At 39.4% G+C, this 18,176-nt stretch overlaps 1 protein-coding gene across 1 annotated transcript; it reads left to right on the forward strand.

Moving 5' to 3' along the window:
* The first annotated feature begins 11,199 nt into the window (after window positions 1-11,199).
* On the forward strand, window positions 11,200-13,300 carry aplnrb (apelin receptor b). Its single transcript, XM_079600809.1, has one exon. It carries the CDS (start codon window positions 11,264-11,266, stop codon window positions 12,341-12,343), a length of 1,080 nt encoding a protein of 359 aa, XP_079456935.1. The 5' UTR covers window positions 11,200-11,263; the 3' UTR covers window positions 12,344-13,300.
* The last annotated feature ends 4,876 nt before the right edge of the window (window positions 13,301-18,176 follow it).

Raw genomic sequence — 18,176 nt, forward strand, 5'->3', positions numbered from 1 at the left:
TCTTAGGGACTTTGAAAAGCAAAGACCTTGCATACTCCATGTGCAAGTTTGAGAGTGAACAATGGGTCCTAATGAGGCAATGATGTCATACATCTGTGTGTCAGAGACCGTGTGTGTGTGTGTGTGTGTGTCCTGACAGTGAGTAGGATGGATGAGAAGACACTGATGTTGTGCACAATGGGTAGCCACTTAAGAGCACATTTTGGTGTAGATTGATTACAAAACCATATGGCAAGTGAGAAACTGATTTTTTTGGACAATGGTTTATTGTGTTCCAGCTGCCGTGAACCCAGCCTTCATTATGTGAAATGTTTGAATGGTATATTGCATGATATGCGTGTAACTAAGGATATGTCATAATATGATTTGTATTTAGTTCAGCAAAACTCAGTTAAGCTGAGATGAACATCTAAGTCACACACTGTTGAATTATGTGGCTCGTGAACTATTGCTATTAACTCACTGTTTGCAGTATACTGGGTTTGATCATGTTTTTATATGTTAGGATTAAATATCCACTATCAATATTCCCATGGACTGTTGCTGACCTAATCCATTACATATAAACCTGCATAGATGATTTCTAATCAGTGTAAACAGAGACAAACTGTTAAATCTGTCTGCAAAGATAAGGTGATTAGAGGAATAATCCAGGTTCAGTATAAGTGAAGCTCAACCGACAGCTTTTGTGGCATAATGTTGATTACCACAAACATTTATTTTGACTCGTCCCTCCTTTTCTTCAGAAAAAGCAAAAATCCGGCTGACAGTGTAAATGTTAAAATACTCATTATGTAAATAGTTTAGCCACAAGATGCGAACAGTATGTGTGTAAACATGATTTTAGAGGCGGAAAAAAAATGTTTTCTAACCATTTCTGTATACATTTTTTCTAGTTTTATCCATAAATCCTAAAATGAATGTTAAAATGACAAGAACAATAACTTTACAGCTCAAATAATACACGTTTTAACGGAAAAATCAGTGTGCTTGTACGAAATTGAAAGATTTCTCATTGTCATTTCTGGTTTAAATCCTCTAAAAATTGACACCAATCACTCACATTGCAGTAAACACAAATTTTTTAAAAAGCGAGGTTCAAATCGAAATTTCTTTTTGTGGTAATTAACTTTATGCCACAGATGCTGTCGACTGAGATGAAGTTGTACTGAACTTGGAATATTCTTCGGCTCTGTTCCTTTAAGGCGGCTTTCTCAGACATTTAAGGTGTTACAAAAGGAAGGCGGCCTTTTAAAGGGATTGTTCACCCTAAAATGATCATTAAGTCATCATTTACTCACCCTGGTGTTGTTCTAATGTCGTGTGCTCTTCTTTCTTTTATTGACCAAAAAAGGAGAATTTTTTTAAATGTCACACTCCATATAATGGCGGTTTATAGCGACCAGCATCAAACTTTTTTAAAAAGACACAAAAGTATCACAGAATGATCCCATGTGACACATGTCTTATTTACCTATAGTGTGCTGGGGGTGTAAGATAGGGTTTAGTAAAAAATAAAACCGAAATCAAATGAGTTATTTAATGAAATTCTTGTCCTTCTGTGTATGACTGCACCTTGTGATACTCGTCCAGAAAAAGCACACAAGTTGTGAGAAATCAAGATTCTCAAAAACACTACATGAAAGACAACGCCTAGAAATCCCACAGTAGTATCCATGTACTTTCTATAGTGAGTTAAATATCTCCGGACAGGATCTCTGTTTGTCTGATGACTGTCAGAACGACAGCTGACAGATGTGAACGCCATAACTTCTTGAAGAACACAATGGATATATTCACCTCAGAGAAGAAGGTATGAGATGAATTTGATGTTGTGTTTCTGTTAATCTTGATTTCTCACACAACTTGTGTGTTTTTCTGGCGAGTCGGAGTGAACTGCACTAATCGAGTCTCACAAACGTGCAGTCGTGCACATAAGACCAACAGCTAAGGATTTTTATTAAATAATACATTTAAATTTGCATCCACCCAGAACATTTGGAATATACGGCACATGATCATTCTTTGATACATTCGTATCTTTTTTAAAAAGCTTGATACTGGTCACTATTCACGCGTGCGAGCGGGACACTTTTTAAAAACGTATCCTTTTGTGGTCCATAAAAAAAGAAGGCCATATGACATTAAAACAACACCAGGGTGAGTAAATGATGACTTAATTTCAATTTTAAGGTAAACAATCCCTTTAAGAAATCTTCTTTTGGCCAAAATCTAATGTATCCTTTGCAGAGAAGCCAATCCCATAATGCATTGCAATGAGATGAGTGAAAATATCAGATTGCGACACAAATCTAAATTATAAATATAAGGGGACTCAATACAAAAAAAAATATAACAAAAAATGTATAGTTAACCTGATTTTACTTTATCATTTGAATATGCCAAGCATTTTCATGCTTAATCACACTGTTAGCTTAGCAACATGCTAAAATCAAACTCTACTGAAGTAAAAGATGAGTTGAATCTTCTTGATTCATCTCTTTCCCCAATAGCTCAGTCCAACCTATTTTCTCCTTCCACATTTACTGGTTCAGGAAGAGGTTTATCAATAATCTGAAGACTTGCAGCTCACAAAACAAGACTGTCCTTCAGTCTCTGAGGGCCAACACAAACGCAGGCCACATCCTGGCAGGCCCTTTCCTGTCTCAACATCAGTCTCGTAACCCGCGCTGCTCAGACTTATTCTCCCAGTGTCTTGGGAGCCATTGTGATGTGCAGTGTCTAAATGAAGATCACTGTGGAAACTTGTGCCCCTGTTGTTGTGTGTGCCAAGCACTATTTCAGGGCTCGTTCTCAGGAAACAGTGGCATTAGTGCGCTAAGTGTGTCCTGATATGAAATATCCTGATAAGAAACAGGATGATCTTAATCAGATTCTAATTTTGAATGTTTGTTTTTCATTGGACCGTCAGAAAATCATAATTCATCACCATTACAGGGTTATCTGTGAAAACAAAAAGAAAATTATTAATTTAACATAATTAATTAAATTTAGACTAATGAATACATTTTGGTTTTATTGAAATCAAAACAGCATGTTATCTTTGTCCATGTTTCTTCTGAAAAAGTATTTGTCTGTTCCACATTATGTTGTGAGTTTTATGTTTTAAGTTTTATGTTTCAGAAGACATCATAAACATATTTGGCCATTACACGTTTGCTCTTGCAGTCTTTATGAGTATTTAATTAAGCTTAAACTTACGGTTAAACACTGATATAGGAAACATAGTTGTAAAAACATTTTTTTTTATAAAATTTTGATAAAACGTGGTGCAATTAGCTAGTTCAGGCTATTATTAGACCCTCAATCATATTCCAGATTTAGCAGAGTTGAGACAAAACATGTTTTAAAAGTGAAATGTCACAGGTTATTCATATTTCTTTTTATTTAGTATAATGTGATGAATTCCCAAACTGAAGGTAAGATTTTTAAAAATGTTTTTAAAAGAAGTATCACCAAGGCTTATTTGATCAAAAATACAGTAACAACAGTAAAATTGTGAAATATTATTACAATTTAAAACTGTTTTTTTTATTGTAATATATTTCAAACTGTAATTTTTGCCTGTGATCAAAGCTATATTTACAGCATAATTTCTCCAGTCTTCCGTGTCACATGATCCTTCAGAAATCATGATTTGATGCTCAAGACACATTTATTATCAATGTTGAAAACAGTTGTGCTGCTTATTTTTCCCCCACAAGAATCTTTAATGAATAGAAAGTTCAACAGAACATTTATTTTAAATAGAAATCTAATGCATCTTCCAAAAAAACTCTTACTGACCCCAAACTTTTGAATTATAATGTAAAAATACATGAAAAGCAAACATGTTGTGATGGGTTTGAAATAATAAATTGTTTTAGCGTTTAGGGGTTAGTATTCAGGATTAATGGTAATTCACTGCTGGTGCTTTGCAGGGCTGTTTTCTGGAATTACCCTCAAATTTAGTGTAGCAACAATAGATGAGAACATCCCTTCTGATATGTGCCAGATATTTACATCAGAAGCAACTTTTCCTCTCCCAAACAATGGCCATCACAAAAGAGCAATTAAAGAGGGATTTCTCGGGTCAAATGTCCAAACGAGGAGTCGCCCACAAACACAGTCCAGACACGTTCAGTCATAACATGTTGTAGCCCTACTCAAGATGGCTTTTCCTGTTAAAGCCTGTGTTCGGCCATCAAGCATTTCACTTGAGCCATTAAGAGGGAAAAAATCGAGACGCCACACGTTTGGACGCACTTCAATGCATATTTCTAATTTTAAAACAGGCTGTGATTAAATCAAAGCTCAAGCCTGAGTGCTAACTTCCTACACTTTCATGCGGCATGTCGCGTTTGCTCATGGAAAGCTACGACAAGAGAGGAAACCAAGCCGTGCCGATACACCGCAAGGACAAAAGACACTCGGCTTTCTTGAGAGATCCGTCACACCGCTGCTCTCTGGGGGCAGGAGATAAGACAGAGTTAAGTAAACACAGCTAGCCGCTAACCGCTAACAACACCATGCGGATCTCATCTTTCAGCTCTTTTAATTGGGCCAGACAATAGCCTGTACTGGCGGGTCTGTAAATCAGCACTACTGGGGAACATGTGGAAAGAAGGCCAGCCGCCTCGAAGCGTCTAGTGCAGAAGCTGAAACGTGTTGGTGTTACGTCTGCCTGATTAGCATCCGATGTTTTCAACAGGTCGTTAAACTGAGACGCACAGAGCAGCGGGGCAAATGCTTATCTAGATATTCAACCCCGAGCATGGCGAGGAAACTCTCACCAGCCGCAGATAATGCCGACAAATGGAGCTCCTTAGGAAAGAAAACACTGAACCGCATCAACTCCCTAAGGAAGACTGACTCCATGAACTCATGACTTCTGATATCAGGGAACTCAAGGACGCAGGGGAGAGCGGGGCACAAACTGACGTGGGGGTAGTTGTAACAGACTTGTTTTAAATACTTCCACACATGACGAAACTATTTACTAAGTGTATTTACTATTTGCCATATCGACACTATAGAAAAAATTGTGGCAAAATTCTGAATTTTTTGAAAGATATAACTGAACATTTATTATGAATTCTATTGAGAAACCACGAGAAAAATGTGAATAAAGACTAAGAGTCGGAAAATTATTAATTATTATTAAGTTTTGAACTAATAGATTTTTTGCGGTGTATTGTATATATTTTTTTATTAGATCAGATAACATTTTAATCTGTCATATGGTCATGTTACAATGTACCCCACATTCTATGGGACATTGAAATGAATGCGGGGAAAAAAAATACTCTGAACCCAAGTAGGTTTACAACTGAGAAAGTCAAAAGGCGTTAGGTTGTATCCCGCTCTCCCCTAGTTGTCACACTACTATGTTTCCCAGTAGCATGCAATAACTTTTCTACAGTCTAAAAAAATGCTGGGTTGTTTCGACCCATGTTTGGGTCAGATATGGACAAAACACAATCATTGGTTTACATTTTTTAATTCATTTCTTAAACTCAACAGTTGAGTTTGTCCATTTGACCCAGACATGGGCTGAAACAACCCAGCATGTTTAAGAATGTTAGTAGCAAACTACTTTTCCCAACAAGTTCTGTAACATGACAAAATTCTACATTGCAATATTTCCACATGCTACGGCACATTGGATGTCCTTTTCTCTCTCTCTATGATTAATTTAGTAAATTGGTTTGTTCAAATGATTCACTGATTCTTTGAGTCCTTAAACACAAAACCTCATGTCTCAGTTCGTCACTGGTTTTGGCTCAGTTACATAAATTAGCATGCTGTTAAATTCTAGTTGTGTCAGCTATATTTTGTGTAAATGTGTCTATTCACAATGTTGTTATAGTGTGCAACAATAGCCATCCACTTAATTTTCCCAATAAAAAAAGACCTTCATTAGTTATAAGCCATGAACTAAACCAACCAGCTACGAGGTGAATCACTACAAGACAAACATAAATATAGCATTAGTGTAGTTAGCTTCTTAGCTTGTTTTTTTTTTTACCTAACTGCGTTTTCAAATGGTAGATTGACTTTAATGTTAATAGCATCTTGTAGCGTGGCAAAATAGTTTCAAAGTAGCTTCCCAAACACTTTTGAACACTTTAGAGGAGCTTAATGTGTGACAGACGGTCTTCTCTGGATGATCTGTGTTCTGGGTCATGGCAGGACAAGAGAGACAGGAAGGGGCTTTGAGTAACCTAGGATGTTTGGCACATATAATTAGCTTCCTTGTTGTCTCCAGGAAGACCATGCGGATGTTGTCCACACTCTTCATCCCGCCATTTTTTTAATCGTCCCTAATCGCATTTCAGGTTCTGACTAGAAACTGTGGCTGAAACTTCTTTAAAACAAACACCCACACCTTCAATACGCTGCCCGGCTCGAGGAGCGTGTGTTCAGGGGGTGAAAGGAGGAGGCCGAGCGACAGCTCAAAGGTGTGAACTCGTTCATTGTCCCGTCACTGGTGCTCAGCGACTTGGTGTCAATGAGTCGGAAACTCTTGTTAGAATCAGTCAATGAGGCGCGGGTGTGGTGCCGTAAAAGACCGCCACACCTTTCCATGTGAAGAGGAATGTATTACACATTTACAAATGCCTCTCTCTATCATTCAACTTTAAGATTCAGAATCAACAGGCAAATCAATTAAGCTCTTTTCTAAGCTCCTCATTGTTCTTCCACTGCAGCTTGTGTGTGATGCCGGAGATGCTGGTCAGAGCATATCTACACCTGAGAGACGCAGCTGTCATGTGACACACACAGGGGGTCACACACGCACTCACACACACACACATCAAACAGACTGAGAACCTCCTCACACTCCGCTTATCATGCCAGTTAGATGAGGAGTGAGAGTGGGAAAAATACACAAACTACACTAAAGATTTTTTATTGACAAATTATTCATTTCATTCCACAATAGTAGAAAAAGGTTCTTTCAATTATTAAAATATTCTTTTAATGATAAAATATGTACTAATAATTACATTTTAAATGTTAAATAATTAAAAATTAATTCCTTACACAATTGGTAACTGCGTGCCTTGTGCATTGTGCAAAATATGCATATCAGGGCCACAAATTATCAATTATTTCCCACGACACACAAACACATATCATTGTTATTTATTTATTTATTTATTTATTTATTTATCTATCAACCAATCAAATTCAAACGATCAATTCAAATCCAACTTTTGAATCTTTACAATACATAATGAACTTTAAACATAGTTGAAGACTTGTTTTTTTTTATTCATTACAATAATTATATCATCAAATAATTGCAAGGTACCACTTTGAAGTATTGTTTATATATAGTATATATATTCTGGAAGCTTAATTATGAAAAAAAATAAGTATCATATAAACATGCTAATAGTCATTAAAGCAATAACTCTTTATTGTGCTAGTGTGAGACAGTGACTCTTTTACTGTAAGTGTTACAAGAGTTAAATGAGGACTTCTTGTACAAAATTCAATATTATGATCAAGTTGTCCTCATTATAATATATTAATGTTGTCATATTTGTGTTTCTTTAACCAAAGGATGGCAGGTAGATGTATAGTGCTGTGAGTAGTTCAGTTTAACTAAACTTAAAAAACATTCAAATAACTTGTTTGCATTGGGACTCAAATAAAAGCAACTGAGATAATGAGACCATGTTAACATGCACTTATTTATCATGCAGTCGTTCATTTAAAGAAATACATTTATTTCCAGGGAAAACTATTCTACGATTGCTGACGGTCGACAACTGCTGTTTCGTCAAAGTTTAATTTGGTTGAAAAGTAAATAAGCACAATTGTTCTCCTCTGTCAGGAGGTCTACGTGTTTTCTCAGTTGTCTAAAACATGTACTTACACTCCTGAATCCCTTGCGGCCCTCACACACAGATGCCCTGTACACATTTGTCCTTATTAAGCAGTTCATTTGCGCTGCACATTGAGTCGGTTAACATCTGAAAAACAGAGTCAGTTATTATCCATGGCCAAGGTCGGACACAACGGATCAAAGAGGCTGCGCTGAATCCAGCTGCTCAGAGAGCTCTGTCACTGTGTGTGTGTGTGTGTGTGTGTGTGTGTGTGGTCTACTGCGCTTGCCATCCATTCCATGTATGGTGTGTTTGCATGCAAATACCACATCAAACTCTGACATGTGTGAAGCCCACAGATCTTAATAGTTTCGTTCCCATCATTTAACATTTAAACAGCACTACGCCATTTAGAAACGGATACAAGATACTTTATTTTGGATAGGGGACACTTGAGACCTACGGAAATAAATTTAATTGCCGAGGAATAAACAGTTTGGCAGTTGTTGGACCCCCGATTGCTCTTGTCAAGCATTTGCATATCTATCTGTACCATTTGTCCCATTATCATATCTCTCCTGTTAAAATCAATGGGAGATAAGTCCAATGCCTCCTGTGAAGTGTGTATTTTGACGGGGGGGGAGCGCATGATCTGTGACTTAGCTTCAGATAACAAAATAGTTTTTAGTCGTGCTCATTTCAATAAAGAATAAATAAAAATAACTTGTAGGAAGATTCTGTCACGAAAACACAAACTCCAGCACATGTTGAGCCTTTTTAATGATGTCACAACACTTGATCTTACAAACGCTGCAGCCTCCCGTCCTGGGCCTGTGTGTGTGTGTGTGTAGGATGGGGTCAGGGAGGGATAGTTGTGTCTGAGCGGGTCAGGTCCTCGGCGCCACTGACGCCTCATCGCTGAGAGACGAGGAAGGGTGCCGAGTGAAAGCTCCCGTCTGCTCCTTCACTCAGGACTGTTAAACGGCTGAGCCAAATGCTCTGCTGATATCGGCCATTTACAGTGTTCCTCTGGCAAAGAAACCTCACCTCTCTGCTGCTTTCTTTTCTAATTGATCATATAAACATGCTAATAGTCATTAAAGCAATAATTCTTTATTGTGCTAGTGTGAGACAGTGACTCTTTTACTGTAAGTGCTACAAGAGTTAAATTAGGACTTCTTGTACAAAATCCAATATTATGATCAAGTTGTCCTCATTTTAATATATTACTGTTGTCATATTTATGTTTCTTTAACCAAAGGATGGCAGGTAGATGTATAGTGCTGTGAGTAGTTAAGTTTGTTGTGTTTACTAAACTTAAAAAAAAAAACATTCAAATAACTTGTTTGCATTGGGACTCAAAAAAAGGCAACTGAGAAAATGAGACGATGTTAAACGGCTGAGCCAAATGCTCTGCTGATATCTGCCATTTAAAGTGTTCCTCTGGCAAAGATACCTCACCTCTCTGCTGCTTTCTTTTCTAATTGATTTAGTTCGCCCATTTCCATTCTAGATTGTAGATCTGAATCATTCTTGTTTCCTTGCTGTATTTATTTTAAACCTTGTTTATATTTCATCCGGCCTACTTATGCAGTTTTAGACCTGATGCAGTCTGAAGGCATGTTACTTGCATTCAGACACAAAGTGGTTGGGATTCTATTTGAAGTTCTGTGGTAAATATCTGACTTATTTTCTGGAACTGGGCTCTTTTATAGTTGCTTGTGGAAGTTGCGTAATCTTCAAACAAAAGCTGACAAGGGTGTGATGTTGTTTGTGTTTACTAAACCAAATAAAGCCTATAATGAAAGAATCAAATTATCATTCAACTTCTTAATCATTTATAAATAAGTATACATTGTGACTAAAATAAAACAATTGGATAAGAAATACAATAAAATTATATGTTACAGTAGCACATGCAGTTAAATAATACTTCCCCAAACTTTCTTTCTTTCTTTCTTTTTCTTTCTTTCTTTCTTTCTTTCTTTCTTTCTTTCTTTCTTTCTTTCTTTCTTTCTTTCTTTCTTTCTTTCTTTCTTTCTTTCTCTTTTCATTGAATCATTCATTCATTTCCAGCATAACAGACTGCAATATATAGGCTATAGATAGATAGATAGATAGATAGATAGATAGATAGATAGATAGATAGATAGACAGACTTTTTAATATTTTTAGCCTAAAAAAACTTTTTTTACACAGTTGGAGACTGAGTACCATTTCTTTGTTTGTGAATTTATTTGTAAATTTATTTATTTTTAAGACAGATTATATAAATTAAATTAAATATATATATATATAATACTTAAAATATTGTTTATGAGTATAGTTAAAATACGACTTTATTTTTTATAAGGTATCAAATAATTAAGAGGTATTATTTAGCCTATTACATATTTATTTATTGCCAGTGTTTTATATCATCATACATAGTCCAGCACAAAAATATAAATATGTTACATTCATTATTGTGTGTGTCACGTTTACATATAATTTGATACTCTCTTAGCCTATTTATTTCATGTTTCTTTATATTTACACTTTTTTTGGCACCGTGGCGTGGCTTATTGCTGCTAGTTCAACACATAATGTTGTTTTAATTATTGCATTTATTACTTTTACATTAGGCTGTTATTTGCTTACGGCGTTTAGAACTGAAGATTAGTCTTATGCACAATGTTTATACGCATTGATGCACTATATTTTCTCGGATAAACTCGGACATATATGATCTTGCTCGGGCAAGTCTGTGAGCGCAGAGTCAAACGCATTGGAATGGAAATTAGAGCCATCGAATCGTCCAACTAATAGACAGTTGTTCACACATTCACATCCGTCCATTACAATATCAATTAATCCGTACAGGGGAAAAACACAGGTCCTGACATGTCGCGACAGAGAAGTTTCGTGTTTAACTTTTAAAATAGTAAAACTCCTGAAAATATTACAAACGCTAAAAAAGCCTACATCATCGTGTATACAGCAGTTAGTGTATACAAACAGCCTATATAAAAGCAAGTTTATATAAAAAACCCGTAAAGCAGACCTCTATAAATTTAAACCTTCTATTCCTGCGGCATTATTTACGGCTATGATGTGCGACTATTTTTAATGTCCGCTTTCAATGTAGGCTACGCGCTGTTTCTCAGTAGTTCCGCTTGCAAATATTTTTGTTTACTTGTTATTTTTATATTTCGTTGACTAATCCTGTGTGTTTTCCTGTGGAAGCTGCAGTGCAGTGCGGGTAAGAGGAGGGGTCACTGGGGTAGAGGGGAGGGGTCAGGGGTGAGGGGAGGGGAGTGTGAGATCCTGAGGGTTTAAAAGCCACCGTTTGTCCAGCTGAAAGTGTATTCTGACCTGAACACATCACAAGCAACTTCTCTGTGTTCATTCAGATCTCTTGTCAACGCTTAAAGATTTTTGGAGGAATGAATGCCATGGACAACATGACTGCTGACTACAGCCAAGATTACTACGACGAGACAGCAAACAGCTCAATGTGTGACTTTGATGAGTGGGAACCATCATATTCGCTGATTCCTGTGCTCTACATGCTCATCTTCATCCTGGGCCTCACTGGGAATGGTGTGGTCATCTTCACGGTGTGGCGGGCCCAGTCCAAGCGCAGAGCTGCAGATGTCTACATCGGAAACCTGGCTCTTGCTGACCTGACCTTCGTGGTGACTCTGCCTCTGTGGGCCGTCTACACTGCGCTGGGATACCACTGGCCCTTTGGTGTGGCCCTCTGCAAGATCAGCAGCTACGTGGTGTTGCTCAACATGTACGCCAGTGTCTTCTGCCTGACCTGCCTGAGCCTGGACCGCTACATGGCCATCGTGCACTCGCTCACCAGCACACAGCTGCGGACCAGAGGACACATGCGGGCCTCGCTGGCCACCATCTGGCTTCTCTCAGGTGTGCTGGCTGCACCCACCCTGCTTTTACGCACCACGGTGTACGACGCCGAAACCAACCGCACCTCCTGCGCCATGGACTTCAGCCTGGTGGTGAGCAAACCGGGCCAGGAGACCTTTTGGATTGCGGGCCTCAGCATCTCCTCCACGGCTCTTGGCTTTCTGATCCCCCTTCTGGCCATGATGGTGTGCTACGGGTTCATCGGCTGCACCGTCACACGTCACTTCAACAGCCTTCGTAAGGAGGACCAGCGCAAGCGTCGCCTGCTCAAGATCATCACCACATTGGTGGTGGTGTTTGCTGCGTGCTGGATGCCCTTCCACGTCGTGAAGACCATGGACGCCCTCTCGTACCTGAACCTAGCGTCGGACTCCTGCGCCTTCCTGAACCTCCTGCTGATGGCCCATCCCTACGCAACCTGCCTGGCGTACGTCAACAGCTGCCTCAACCCGCTCCTCTACGCTTTCTTTGACCTCCGCTTCCGCTCTCAGTGCCTCTGCCTCCTCAACCTGAAGAAAGCCCTTCACGCCAGCCCCGCCAGCTCCCTCTCTTCACAGAAGACCGAGGCCCAGTCGCTGGCTACTAAGGTGTGAGGAGGTGGGTGGAAGGGTGACACAGAATTGGGGTAGCAAGTCAACAACTTCCCTCAAACTCTTACATCATTCACAAGAACTCAAAGGTAACTCTGTTTGTTGGGGACAAGTAGACTTTCCTTTTGTATCTGACTATGGGAACTTGAGGAACCAGCTTCTCCTGTCCCGGGACTATGCGTTGGTACTCTGTGTAATATAAAGGAGAGCGTTCTGGTTCTGAAGAACTTGATGCAGTCTGTTTGTCCTGGTGTCTCTGAGACCACAAGCAGCTTCTGGAAAGCAGACCCCCCTCCGACAGCTGCGCTCCAGACGTGCGGGACACAGTTGAATGTACTTTGAGGAGGACGAGCGAGGGCTTTTCTGCTTGCCTCTGCATCTCTCGCGGCCCCAGAGATTGAGCTTCACAGACTCTGCTGTTACTTTGGAGTTTCAGGGTGGTGGGTGGCCCACGGAAGGCTTTAAGAACAATTTTTGAACTCTTTGCTTATGAAACTTTATTAGTGCATTTAACCATGCTCCTTACCCTTTGGTTGCTTGTTTATTTTTTTTGTCCATTAAGCACTTGTTCGTAAGGGGCAGTGATAAGAACCCCGGTGGCCAGTCTTATCTAAACCGTCAAGATAGGGGAGGGAGGGATGGGAGCCGTACATGAGAAGAAGTGTTGCAGCTTGATTAAAGACTTTCAAGGGGGGAGGTGGGTGTTTTGGGGAGACGAAAACATGGAGGAGGGGGGGGGGGGGGGGTAAACTCAGACAGACAGATGGCAGTTGACAAATGCTGTCGGGGAAAAGGGACAGCCAATTAATAGGTGGCAGCTTCGACAGATGAAATACTGTGCGTGCGAGTGTGAGCTAATGAAATGTGTCAACCGAAGTCAACTTTTATTTTGATATTGTGGAAAACACTGCTGTATGATTCTTTTATGCAGTACTTTATGAATAAAATGTGTATTATGAATTTCTCGTGTATGCCTCTTGTTTTGTCATCCGTTTAAAGCTCATGGATTCGGCTGGAATGTCTGCAACATTCCCTCATGTGCGCTGTTTTTCCTGTTAGCGCTGGGCTGAGGCTAGTTGCTTTGTCTTTTATTGTCCTCGGCCAGTTCAAAATCAAAGCAAGTGACTGACAGGAAATGCATGTTTAAAGCTGATTTCCTTGTGTTTCTTGTTTTGTACTTGGCTGCCTCAAACTATGTTGTCTACAGATGCAACAACACTAAAGAGCTCTTTAAAAAAAGACACAAGAAGTCATCACCTAAAATATGAACTCCCTGAAATATCAAGTAGGCTACTACAATTTTTTCAAAATAAATAATTTAACAACATCTTTACTTGTCTATCTATTTATAAACTATATTACTTTGTTATATGATATATACAATTATTCACATTAGAAAAATTCACAGTATCTTTTTGCATGTGTATAATTAATTTGGTATTTAGCAAAAAAACTGTAAAAGCATATGGAGGGTCATCAGCCCCTAAACAGCCCACTAATGATTAAGCTCTCTAATAAGCTTTGGTCAGGACATAGTCATTATCATAGAGACTATGCTAATCTGTGGTAATTAGTGGACTAATATTTGTCCTTCATAATAAAGGGCATGGTTATTATCAATAACATTGATAACTATGTGCATCATGATACAGATAAAAAACATTTAAAGTTGATGAAACCACAAATGAGCTTAATTTGCTTGTAGAATTTACCACAACATGCGAGTGTGTAACTGCTAGAAATGGGGGAAAAAAGCTACATGTTAACACATTTTACCATTTGTGTAGCATTTCTTACTTGGTTAAAAGCATCTGAATTAATTCATGTAAATGTACAATCTAAAAATGCTGGGTTGTTTTAACCCATGTTTTGGTTAAATATGGACAAACCCAGCCTTTGTGTTTCTTTTTTTTATTTTATCAAAATTTTCAACCCAACCTGTGTTTATTTGACTCAAACATTGGTTGAAACAAACCAGCATTTTTTAGAGTGTAAGTAAACACTAACAGGCAGTTGATAAATGAGTGAATTATATCTAATCTGAAGATTACTGCATAATGTGGACAGACTGAGCATACAACAAGGATTATGAGGCGGGCAAAACACATGTCTGTTAAGCGGGAAACAAAAAAGCAGAAGCAAGAGGGTGGGGCATTAAGATAACGGAGGAAAAGTGAAAGAATAGAGGGTGTTTCTTTTATATAAATGGCCCTTAGAGACAGAACAAGTGTGTTTTGTATGTGTGTGTGGGCTAGTGACTAGTGGGCTAGGGTTTGTTTATTATTGTCAGGGATGTAAAGTGAAATATGAAGACAGGAAACTGAATTTTAGATGCCCAGTAAATTAAATATTTCCTATATTTAAATACAGGAGACTGTGAGCTTGTATTTATAAAGAAATGAATTGAAGAACGACACTAGAACAGGGTAAAGTTAATCCATGTTTATGGCGTCTGCTGCTAACATGTTCCATGTTTCTTCGCTAACAGCTGCAGTGTGTGGGCACAGATCAAATGTTGGGCTCAGTATTGCCCACAGGTGTCAAATTATACCTTAGGTTCTCAAAGAAAATCTGGACGATTTTTCTAGGGACATTTTCAAAGATGTTGTAAAGATTTAGAACAGTAATTTAATCTCCCTGCATAAATGTGAATTTCATGGTGTTGAGTTGCATATGTGAAATGAGCTGCTTCCTGTGCTTTAAAGTGAAACATGGATATGGTGGAAGTGGGAAACCTGACGGTGTAAAGTCAGAGCATGAAATAAAACATTAAAAATCTTTTGTTGTAACTCCCTCCATATAAAAAAAGTGAACCTCTACACTTCCTGTACACATTTTTGTTGTCTAAACATTTTGTTGTCTTTGTTTTATCTTGACATTCTGCTTTTGTTCAGTGTCTTATGCTGACAGAATTAAAGCTGATGTAGGTAATTTTATAGATATGAACATATTTTTTTCAGCTATCTCAGCTTAATACTCTTAACAGAGAATAAGGAAGCCATTTGTGGAGTTCCAAAATCTGTAAATAGTGGAGAAGCTGCTCACTCCAGAACAAATGGGTGGAGCTGCTTACCTCTAGATCCCCCTCGACATGAAGTGAAGAGGAGCGCATGTAATTTGGGCCTAATGGGGGGAGCTAGAATATCCAACCACACCCTAACCCTACCCAAACCCACAACTCTATCCCTCCACCCCTTCAGACGTCCAGAGAGGAGGAGCACCACTTGAAATACTGTGGAACAAAAAAAAATCTGTTTATTTGAGCATCCTAACAGGTGTTCTGAAATATTCGGTGTCTGAGATTTTCTGTGACACTGGGCAGAGCTTACTTGAATATTCATGAGTTTCCTGTTTCTTGTTAAAGAGCCACTTAAAATATTAGCGCACACTCCTTGGATCACAGAAACTGGTTTCGGCAACATAATTGCGTTTCAGCATTGAATGAAGTTAAGCTTCTTGTTTCTGAATGGTCAATAGCTTCTACATTGTGTCATGTGATATAATCAAATGATTGCAGCCTCTGATTTGCCAGTGGCTTATACGCTTCGAGTAAATGAGCAAACAGCCATCGAATTTGTTTGTTTGTTTGTTTGAATTATATAGGCTACTTCTGTTTTGCTTTGATGGTCTTTTAAAATAGTTTTGTTTGATAACTTGTATACATGTATTCGTGCTGGCATAATACATTTTCAGTTTTGATTATTTTGTCATTCTCTATTGCTTTCTCAGTTGGTTGCTGGATAACTTAAACAGATATTAAAACACAATGAGAAATGTTTGTGTTTTTGACATTCATGAATTAATGCACTTATTCTTTTTCCGTAAAACACAGTGCTCTTTATGATTAGAAACATGGTGAGATGGTGAAATTAGCAACCCTGCATCACTTTAAGGTAGGGATGCACAGATATGAACATTTTGGCCGATGCCGATAATAACCGATAATTAATTTTGAAAGCCGATAACTGTTATATTGGCCGATAAATTTAAATCCAAATTTTTTTATCATTTTGAGTGCCTGATTACAAAAACAAGTCTCATGTTTCAATCACACAATTATAATGATGTTTTAATTTTAATTTTATGTAGCCTATGACAGACTTGCATATTGCACTTAACTGTATTTTCTTTTTCAAAGTGATTTCAATCATATTTCAATCATATTTTGTCCTAGCAGCATTTGTCCATGGTTCTGCACTCTTAATCCAAAGCCGCCTAGTGGCTTTCTCTGCGGCTTCGGTTGCGGATCCTGATTGCCTTCCGGATGCCTAGTGATCCGTGATGCCTAGTAGTGCGAACACTTTGCAGAGTGATCTCCCTGCAAATCCTCTGCAGCCCATCTCCAGAGGCTCAACACGTTTGCCAACCCTGCCTCCTACACTCTTCGACTAGCTCCTGGTTCTTGCGCTCATTGGCCTCGTCCATGCGCTCTTCCCAAGAGACAGTGAGCTACAGCAAGACCAATTGATTGGTCAAATCTGAGACTATGATCATGTTTGGACAAAGCTGCGTGGATATTATTCTGGTTAGGATCTTCAGCTGTTTGCCCAGATCCACTTCCAGATGCCAGTCAGTGGCCGCAGTGAGGAGGCCATGCAGTTATTGTTCTCGATTGTGGATGGACCTTCTCTCCGACTCTGAGAAACTTGATGGTCATTGGTTTTTGGTGGCCTTTGATGGAATTGATGGCTGTGGCTATTCTCTCAGCATCTGCCTTAAGGACTTGGTCATGGCGTCAGCGATAGCACCCATCTTCCAAGGGTATTTGGGCAGTTGCTAAAGAGGTGTTCTAGGGATCCTCTTCCTGAACAAGCAGTACAATATGGTGTCTCGCTTTTGCACCAGACGTGGAGGTTTGCTGGACCAATTTAGTCCAAGCTCCTTGTTGTCCCATTCCCACCATCCTGCTGGCTCTTAAGTCCTCCATGCGTGCCCACACTTACTCTTGAACCAGATATTGACTCTCTTTACCTTGAGCATTGTCAACTCTAGTTACCGGGAAATAGCCCGAGCCTGCCCGCCCTGTTGCCATGTTGCCATGGGCCAGCACCTTTGTGACTCAGCCATGGCTCAGCCACCTCCAGTGATTTTTCTGCACTCCATTCCCTGCCTGTTCGCACCTGTATGCCAGCTGCTGCCACCTTTGGATACCTGGACTCTCTTTACTGCCAGTCTTCCATGTGCTTGACACCATGAACTCTTCAGCAAGGCTGCTGATTGGGAGTTGCAGGATGTTGCTGGTGCCGTACAAAGCAGCACTGCTCAGACTGCGTGGTAAACCAAGCCATGTTCGCATGTAGCTGCTGATCTTTCTCTCCAGAGCCTTGGCAGTTGTTATAGGCACTTTGTACACCAGCAGGGGCCACAAGATCGGCTCTTTGCCGTTTTTTTGATAAAGGCAGAATCTTTGAGACTGCAGTCAAAGAGCTTACAGAGGCTCTTGACTGGCTGCTCTGTAATGGCCGGAATGGTGACTCCGTCGAGTGAAAATCTGAACCTGTCCACTACCTTCCCTCTCTAGAGCACTAGTGATCTCGATTTTGCTGGTTTAAAGCTCATCCTTGCCCAGATGATAAGCTTTTCTAGCCCTTGGAGAAACCACCTGCTGCCTGGGACAGATGTGGTGGTGACAGTCAGGCCATCCATGAAGGCTCATATTGGGAGATTTCGCAGTCCAGATCTCATCACTCTACGTCTGCCGACTTCACAATCATGTTCATGGCAAGAGCAAAGAGAATGACTGAGATTGTGCAATCTGTAATTATGCTTTTCTCAAGCCGATGCCAGTCTAATGTATCTGACCCAATGGTGGCTCTTAGCCTGAACTTGTAATAAT

Source organism: Phoxinus phoxinus (assembly GCF_949152265.1).
Source record: "Phoxinus phoxinus genome assembly, chromosome: 23".
Taxonomy (NCBI): Eukaryota; Metazoa; Chordata; class Actinopteri; order Cypriniformes; family Leuciscidae; genus Phoxinus; species Phoxinus phoxinus.